The sequence below is a fragment of the Bombina bombina genome, chromosome 7 (assembly GCF_027579735.1).
Source record: "Bombina bombina isolate aBomBom1 chromosome 7, aBomBom1.pri, whole genome shotgun sequence".
Lineage (NCBI taxonomy): Eukaryota > Metazoa > Chordata > Amphibia > Anura > Bombinatoridae > Bombina > Bombina bombina.
The window spans coordinates 308,143,545-308,153,335 of NC_069505.1; the positions used below are offsets into that span (position 1 = coordinate 308,143,545).

Consider the following 9,791-nt stretch of genomic DNA (forward strand, 5'->3'; position numbering starts at 1 on the left):
AGATGCGCAGGAGCAGTAACTGTATGTCACAGGGAATAAAACACAGGGCAATCACACTGTGCCAGGGGGAGATAGATGCGCAGGAGCAGTAACTGTATGTCACAGGGAATAAAACACAGGGAAATCACTCTGTGCCAAGGGGAGATAGATGCGCAGGAGCAGTAACTGAATGTCACAGGGAATAAAACACAGGGAAATCACTCTGTGCCAGGGGGAGATAGATGCGCAGGAGCAGTTACTGTATGTCACAGGGAATAAAACACAGGGCAATCACACTGTGCCAGGGGGAGATAGATGCGCAGGAGCAGTAACTGTATGTCACAGGGAATAAAACACAGGGAAATCACTCTGTGCCAAGGGGAGATAGATGCGCAGGAGCAGTAACTGAATGTCACAGGGAATAAAACACAGGGAAATCACACTTTGCCAGTGGGAGATAGATGCGCAGGAGCAGTAACTGTATGTCACAGGGAATAAAACACAGGGAAATCACTCTGTGACAAGGGGAGATAGATGCGCAGGAGCAGTAACTGAATGTCACAGGGAATAAAACACAGGGAAATCACACTGTGCCAGGGGGAGATAGATGCGCAGGAGCAGTAACTTTATGTCACAGGGAATAAAACACAGGGAAATCACTGTGTGCCAGGGGGAGATAGATGCACAGGAGCAGTAACTGTATGTCACGGGGAATAAAACACAGGAGAATCACTATAAGCCAGGGGGAGATAGATGCACAGGAGCAGTAACTGGATGTCACAGGGAAATCACACTGTGCCAGGGGGAGATAGATGCGCAGAAGCAGTAACTGTATGTCACAGGGAATAAAACACAGGGCAATCACACTGTGCCAGGGGGAGATAGATGCACAGGAGCAGTAACTGTATGTCACAGGGAAATCACTCTGTGCCAAGGGGAGATAGATGCGCAGGAGCAGTATCTGTATGTCACAGGGAATAAAACACAGGGAAATCACTCTGTGCCAAGGGGAGATAGATGCGCAGGAGCAGTAACTGTATGTCACAGGGAATAAAACAAAGGGAATCACTCTGTGCCAGGGGGAGATAGATGCGCAGGAGCAGTAACTGTATGTCACAGGGAATAAAACACAGGGAAATTACTCTGTGCCAGGAGGAGATAGATGCGCAGGAGCAGTAACTGTATGTCACAGCACAGGGAGTAAAACACAGGGAAATCAGCAGTAACTGTATGTTACAGGGAATAAAACACAGGGAAATCAGCAGTAACTGTATGTTACAGGAAATAAAACACAGGGAAATCACACTGTGCCAGGGGGAGATAGATGCGCAGGAGCAGTAACTGTATGTGACAGGGAATAAAACACAGGGCAATCACTCTGTGCCAGGGAGAGATAGATGCGCAGAAGCAGTAACTGTATGTCACATGGAATAAAACACAGGGCAATCACTCTGTGCCAGGGAGAGATAGATGCGCAGAAGCAGTAACTGTATGTTACAGGGAATAAAACACAGGAGAATCACTATAAGCCAGGGGGAGATAGATGCGCAGGAGCAGTAACTGTATGTCACAGGGAATAAAACACAGGGAAATCACACTGTGCCAGGGGGAGATAGATGCACAGGAGCAGTAACTGTATGTCACGGGGAATAAAACACAGGAGAATCACTATAAGCCAGGGGGAGATAGATGCGCAGGAGCAGTAACTGTATGTCACAGGGAATAAAACACAGGGCAATCACACTGTGCCAGGGGGAGATAGATGCGCAGGAGCAGTAACTGTATGTCACAGGGAATAAAACACAGGGAAATCACTCTGTGCCAGGGGGAGATAGATGCGCATGAGCAGTAACTGTATGTCACAGGGAATAAAACACAGGGAAATCACACTGTGCCAGGGGGAGATAGATGCGCAGGAACAGTAATTGTATGTCACAGGGAATAAAACACAGGGAAATCACACTGTGCCAGGGGGAGATAGATGCGCAGGAGCAGTAACTGTATGTCACAGGGAACAAAACACAGGGAAATCACTCTTTGCCAGGGGGAGATAGATGCACAGGAGCAGTAACTGTATGTCAAAGGGAATAAAACACAGGGAAATCAGCAGTAACTGTATGTTACAGGGAATAAAGCACAGGGAAATCACACTGTGCCAGGGGGAGATAGATGCGCAGGAGCAGTAACTGTATGTTACAGGGAATAAAATACAGGGAAATCACACTGTGCCAGGGGGAGATAGATGCGCAGGAGCAGTTACTGTATGTCACAGGGAATAAAACACAGGGAAATCACACTGTGCCAGGGGGAGATAGATGCGCAGGAGCAGTAACTCTATGTCACAGGGAATAAAACACAGGGAAATCACTCTGTGCCAGGGGGAGATAGATGCGCAGGAGCAGTAACTGTATGTCAAAGGGAATAAAACACAGGGAAATCAGCAGTAACTGTATGTTACAGGGAATAAAACACAGGGAAATCACACTGTGCCAGGGGGAGATAGATGCGCAGGAGCAGTAACTGTATGTCACAGGGAATAAAACACAGGAGAATCACTATAAGCCAGGGGGAGATAGATGCGCAGGAGCAGTAACTGTATGTCACAGGGAATAAAACACAGGGAAATCACACTGTGCCAGGGGGAGATAGATGCACAGGAGCAGTAACTGTATGTCACAGGGAATAAAACACAGGGAAATCACTCTGTGCCAGGGGGAGATAGATGCACAGGAACAGTAACTGTATGTCACAGGGAATAAAACACAGGGAAATTACACTGTGCCAGGGGGAGATAGATGCGCAGGAACAGTAACTGTATGTCACAGGGAATAAAACACAGGAGAATCACTATAAGCCAGGGGGAGATGGATGCGCAGGAGCAGTAACTGTATGTCACGGGGAATAAAACACAGGGAATCACTCTGTGCCAGGGGGAGATAGATGCGCATGAGCAGTAACTGTATGCCACAGGGAATAAAACACAGGGAAATCACTCTGTGCCAGGGGGAGATAGATGCGCAGGAGCAGTAACTGTATGTCACAGGGAATAAAACACAGGGAAATCACACTGTGCCAGGGGGAGATAGATGCGCAGGAGCAGTAACTGTATGTCACAGGGAATAAAACACAGGGAAATCACACTGTGCCAGGGGGAGATAGATGCGCAGGAGCAGTAACTGTATGTCACAGGGAATAAAACACAGGGAAATCACACTGTGCCAGGGGGAGATAGATGCGTAGGAACAGTAACTGTATGTCACAGGGAATAAAACACAGGGAAATCACTCTGTGCCAGGGGGAGATAGATGCACAGGAGCAGTAACTGTATGTCACAGGGAATAAAACACAGGGAAATCACTCTGTGCCAGGGGGAGATAGATGCACAGGAACAGTAACTGTATGTCACGGGGAATAAAACACAGGAGAATCACTATAAGCCAGGGGGAGATAGATGCGTAGGAGCAGTAACTGTATGTCAAAGGGAATAAAACACAGGGAAATCAGCAGTAACTGTATGTTGCAGGGAATAAAACACAGGGAAATCACACTGTGCCAGTGGGAGATAGATGCGCAGGAGCAGTAACTGTATGTTACAGGGAATAAAACACAGGGAAATCACACTGTGCCAGGGGGAGATAGATGCGCAGGAGCAGTAACTGTATGTCACACGGAATAAAACACAGGGAAATCACACTGTGCCAGCGGGAGATAGATGCGCAGGAGCAGTAACTTTATGTCACAGGGAATAAAACACAGGGAAATCACTCTGTGCCAGGGGGAGATAGATGCGCAGGAGCAGTAACTGTATGTCACAGGGAATAAAACACAGGGCAATCACACTGTGCCAGGGGGAGATAGATGCACAGGAGCAGTAACTGTATGTCACAGGGAATAAAACACAGGGAAATCACTCAGTGCCAGGGGGAGATAGATGCGCAGGAGCAGTAACTGTATGTCACAGGGAATAAAACACAGGGAAATCACTCTGTGCCAGGGGGAGATAGATGCGCAGGAGCAGTAACTGTATGTCACAGGGAATAAAACACAGGGAAATCACACTGTGCCAGGGGGAGATAGATGCGCAGGAGCAGTAACTGTATGTCACAGGGAATAAAACACAGGGAAATCACTCTGTGCCAGGGGGAGATAGATGCACAGGAGCAGTAACTGTATGTCACAGGGAATAAAACAAAGGAGAATCACTATAAGCCAGGGGGAGATAGATGCGCAGGAGCAGTAACTGTATGTCACAGGGAATAAAACACAGGGAAATCACTCTGTGCCAAGGGGAGATAGATGCGCAGGAGCAGTAACTGAATGTCACAGGGAATAAAACACAGGGAAATCACACTGTGCCAGGCGGAGATAGATGCGCAGGAGCAGTAACTGTATGTCACAGGGAATAAAACAGAGGGAAATCACTGTGTGCCAGGGGGAGATAGATGCACAGGAGCAGTAACTTTATGTCACAGGGAATAAAACACAGGGAAATCACTGTGTGCCAGGGGGAGATAGATGCACAGGAGCAGTAACTGTATGTCACAGGGAAATCACACTGTGCCAGGGGGAGATAGATGCGCAGAAGCAGTAACTGTATGTCACAGGGAATAAAACACAGGGCAATCACACTGTGCCAGGGGGAGATAGATGCACAGGAGCAGTAACTGTATGTCACAGGGAAATCACTCTGTGCCAAGGGGAGATAGATGCGCAGGAGCAGTAACTGTATGTCACAGGGAATAAAACACAGGGAAATCACTCTGTGCCAGGGGGAGATAGATGCGCAGGAGCAGTAACTGTATGTCACAGGGAATAAAACAAAGGGAATCACTCTGTGCCAGGGGGAGATAGATGCGCAGGAGCAGTAACTGTATGTCACAGGGAATAAAACACAGGGAAATTACTCTGTGCCAGGAGGAGATAAATGCGCAGGAGCAGTAACTGTATGTCACAGCACAGGGAGTAAAACACAGGGAAATCAGCAGTAACTGTATGTTACAGGGAATAAAACACAGGGAAATTACTCTGTGCCAGGGGGAGATAGATGCGCAGGAACAGTAACTGTATGTCACATGGAATAAAACACAGGGCAATCACTCTGTGCCAGGGAGAGATAGATGCGCAGAAGCAGTAACTGTATGTTACAGGGAATAAAACACAGGAGAATCACTATAAGCCAGGGGGAGATAGATGCGCAGGAGCAGTAACTGTATGTCACAGGGAATAAAACACAGGGAAATCAAACTGTGCCAGTGGGAGATAGGTGCACAGGAGCAGTAACTGTATGTCACAGGGAATAAAATACAGGGAAATCACACTGTGCCATGGGGAGATAGGTGCACAGGAGCAGTAACTGTATATCACAGGGAATAAAACACAGGGCAATCACACTGTGCCAGGGGGAGATAGATGCACAGGAGCAGTAACTGTATGTCACAGGGAATAAAACACAGGGAAATCACTCTGTGCCAGGGGGAGATAGATGCGCATGAGCAGTAACTGTATGTCACAGGGAATAAAACACAGGGAAATCACACTGTGCCAGGGGGAGATAGATGCGCAGGAACAGTAATTGTATGTCACAGGGAATAAAACACAGGGAAATCACACTGTGCCAGGGGGAGATAGATGCGCAGGAGCAGTAACTGTATGTCACAGGGAACAAAACACAGGGAAATCACTCTTTGCCAGGGGGAGATAGATGCACAGGAGCAGTAACTGTATGTCAAAGGGAATAAAACACAGGGAAATCAGCAGTAACTGTATGTTACAGGGAATAAAGCACAGGGAAATCACACTGTGCCAGGGGGAGATAGATGCGCAGGAGCAGTAACTGTATGTTACAGGGAATAAAACACAGGGAAATCACACTGTGCCAGGGGGAGATAGATGCGCAGGAGCAGTAACTGTATGTCACAGGGAATAAAACACAGGGAAATCACACTGTGCCAGGGGGAGATAGATGCGCAGGAGCAGTAACTGTATGTCACAGGGAATAAAACACAGGGAAATCACTCTGTGCCAGGGGGAGATAGATGCGCAGGAGCAGTAACTGTATGTCACAGGGAATAAAACACAGGGAAATCACACTGTGCCAGGGGGAGATAGATGCGCAGGAGCAGTAACTGTATGTCACAGGGAATAAAACACAGGGAAATCACTCTGTGCCAGGGGGAGATAGATGCACAGGAACAGTAACTGTATGTCACAGGGAATAAAACACAGGAGAATCACTGTAAGCCGGGGAGATAGATGCGCAGGAGCAGTAACTGTATGTCAAAGGGAATAAAGCACAGGGAAATCAGCAGTAACTGTATGTTACAAGAAATAAAACACAGGGAAATCGCACTGTGCCAGGGGGAGATAGATGCGCAGTAGCAGTAACTGTATGTTACAGGGAATAAAACACAGGGAAATCAGCAGTAACTGTATGTTACAGGGAATAAAGCACAGGGAAATCACACTGTGCCAGGGGGAGATAGATGCGCAGGAGCAGTAACTGTATGTCACAGGGAATAAAACACAGGGAAATCACACTGTGCCAGGGGGAGATAGATGCGCAGGAGCAGTAACTGTATGTCACAGGGAATAAAACACAGGGAAATCACTCTGTGCCAGGGGGAGATAGATGCACAGGAACAGTAACTGTATGTCACAGGGAATAAAACACAGGAGAATCACTGTAAGCCGGGGAGATAGATGCGCAGGAGCAGTAACTGTATGTCAAAGGGAATAAAGCACAGGGAAATCAGCAGTAACTTAATGTTACAAGAAATAAAACACAGGGAAATCGCACTGTGCCAGGGGGAGATAGATGCGCAGTAGCAGTAACTGTATGTTACAGGGAATAAAACACAGGGAAATCACACTGTGGCAGGGGGAGATAGATGCGCACAGAGTGATTTCCCTGTGTTTATTCCCTGTGACATACAGTTACTGCTCCTGCGCATCTATCTCCCCCTGGTACAGAGTGATTTCCCTGTGTTTTATTCCCTGTGACATACAGTTACTGCTCCTGCGCATCTATCTCCCCCTGGCACAGAGTGAGCAGTAACTGTATGTCACAGGGAATAAAACACAGGGAAATCACACTGTGCCAGGGGGAGATAGATGCGCAGGAGCAGTAACTGTATGTCACAGGGAATAAAACACAGGGAAATCACTCTTTGCCAGGGGGAGATAGATGCGCAGGAGCAGTAACTGTATGTCAAAGGGAATAAAACACAGGGAAATCAGCAGTAACTGTATGTTACAGGGAATAAAACATAGGGAAATCACACTGTGCCAGGGGGAGATAGATGCGCAGGAGCAGTAACTGTATGTCACAGGGAATAAAACACAGGGAAATCAGCAGTAACTCTATGTCACAGGGAATAAAACACAGGGAAATTACACTGTGCCAGGGGGAGATAGATGTGCAGGAGCAGTAACTGTATGTCACAGGGAATAAAACACAGGGAAATCACTCTGTGCCAGGGGGAGATAGATGCACAGGAACAGTAACTATATGTCACAGGGAATAAAACACAGGAGAATCACTATAAGCCAGGGGGAGATAGATGCGCAGGAGCAGTAACTGTATGTCACAGGGAATAAAACACAGGGAATCACTCTGTGCCAGGGGGAGATAGATGCGCATGAGCAGTAACTGTATGCCACAGGGAATAAAACACAGGGAAATCACTCTGTGCCAGGGGGAGATAGATGCGCAGGAGCAGTAACTGTATGTCACAGGGAATAAACACAGGGAAATCACTCTGTGCCAGGGGGAGATAGATGCGCAGGAGCAGTAGCTGAATGTCACAGGGAATAAAACAAAGGGAAATCACTCTGTGCCAGGGGGAGATAGATGGGCAGGAGCAGTAACTGTATGTCACAGGGAATAAAACACAGGGAAATCACTCTGTGCCAGGGGGAGATAGATGCACAGGAGCAGTAACTGTATGTCACAGGGAATAAAACACAGGGAATTACACTGTGCCAGGGGGAGATAGATGCGCAGGATTAGTAACTGTATATCACAGGGAATAAAACACAGGGAAATCACTCTGTGCCAGGGGGAGAAAGATGCGCAGGAGCAGTAACTGAATGTCACAGAGAATAAAACACAGGAGAATCACTCTGTGCCAGGGGGAGATAGATGCGCAGGAATAAAACACAGGGAAATCACTATGGGGCGATTTATTAAATGTCGGGTGGACATGATACGCTGTTTGTAAAGTTAATTTTAGCTTAAATGTTGAGATGACTCTCCTACCATACACCTCCCACCCTCTGATCCCTACCTGATCCCTCCCAAACTGCTCTCTTCTCTCCCTTACCCCCCACTGGTCACCCCCATCTTTGTTACTGGCAGACAGTCTACCAATGTGAAAACTGAAGGCTTTTTTTTTAATTAAATATTTTAATTTTTATATTTTTTGCTGTGTATGATCCTCCCTTACCTTCCAACCTCCCTGATCCCTCCCAAACATCTCTGTATCCCTCCTTCTTTAACTAGTGCCACATCTTATAAAATATTTATATATATATATATATATATATATATATATATACATACCTGTTTATATTTATAGTTTCTGTAGTGTAGTGGTCCCCCCACCTCCCTCACTCATTAGTTAGGGTCCCCCATACCCCAACCCCACCTTTTTTCTGTAGTGTAAAGCCCCTTCCTTCCGTCTCCTTTTATTTTTTTTCTTTGTGTAGGTTCTTCCCACTACCTTCTCCCTCCCCTGCGGGGCCATCCACCCACCTCCTGAATTCCCTACCACACCTCCCGCCGGCATCAGCAGATTTGTGCCACCATCTGTACTGACCCAGAGCACCTATCGCGCACCAGTTCCATATGCGGGCAGATGCCTGGAGCTCAGGAACTTCAGCTCTTAGCTGGAGCTTCTTGCAGCTCAGACGTATATATATATATATATATATATATATATATATATGTTGTGCGGTAATCTTCCGCCACAGCTCCTCTGTACTTACCTCACCAATGGCGAAACCCACTTATGGCATAGCCTCACAAGATGAATGCTCCGGGATGCACGCCATGATTGGAGGAAGGTGGTTTCGTCATTAATGAGGCAAGTACAGAGGAGCTGCTGGCGGAGGATTGCCGGTCCGGGTTTGCTAAACTAAAAGGTAAGTATTTTAAAAAAGTTTCATGAATAAAAGTGCCCCTGTTTTTAATAGTATTTTTAAAAACTGGGCACTTATTCATAAAACTTTAGATTCACTTTAACTTATAAAGTGGGGTGGGGGGCATAAAAGGATATTTATATAATACTACTGTCTTATAAATCAGGGATGGGGAAATGGGAGAGGTGAAAGGATACATCAGTGATAGTGAGAAATATAGAGAATGCAGTAGTGTTCACCATAAGCTTGTATGGTGTTTGGCACTCACGTGGCTTCCGTGTGGTTACATTTACTGTGGCACCGGCAGGACCGGTGCCCGCACTGTTGTATGCTCGTACATTCAGGTGGTACAATGAATGTCCCTGCAGGTGGCTCAGTTTAGTGGATGTTTGATTTCCAAGTGTGCGGAGTTTTCGGGCACTCTGTTCCTTCTCATTCTGCTTCCAGTAACGAACCTTCATATAAGAAAATAGAAAGATCTATACCAATGTATGGAAGTTTTCAGTTGTCATTATTCTAGGTTTACTAAAAGTTGTCCTTGTTCTATGTGCAGTTTGGGAATGTTGGGAAGTAGTACTTTCAAAGTATATTATGGCAGTTTCAATATTCTAAATACTCTGTAGGGTTAATCATATTCTTCACAACATATTATAGTTTCTTGCCTCATAGCCTTG

The 9,791-nt window shown here is 46.5% G+C and overlaps 1 protein-coding gene across 1 annotated transcript in view; it reads right to left on the reverse strand.

Annotated features, from left to right (window-relative positions):
• Positions 1–9,791, reverse strand: part of LOC128666372 (contactin-4-like) — a 438,445-nt gene that overhangs the window by 16,965 nt on the left and 411,689 nt on the right. The window contains exons 19-20 of the mRNA XM_053720931.1: positions 9,780–9,791; positions 9,386–9,572 (exon numbers count right to left, since the gene is read on the reverse strand). The exon at positions 9,780–9,791 is cut by the window's right edge and continues 104 nt beyond it. Coding sequence (XP_053576906.1) covers positions 9,386–9,572; positions 9,780–9,791 — 199 coding nt within the window. The remainder of the gene's footprint in view (positions 1–9,385; positions 9,573–9,779) is intronic.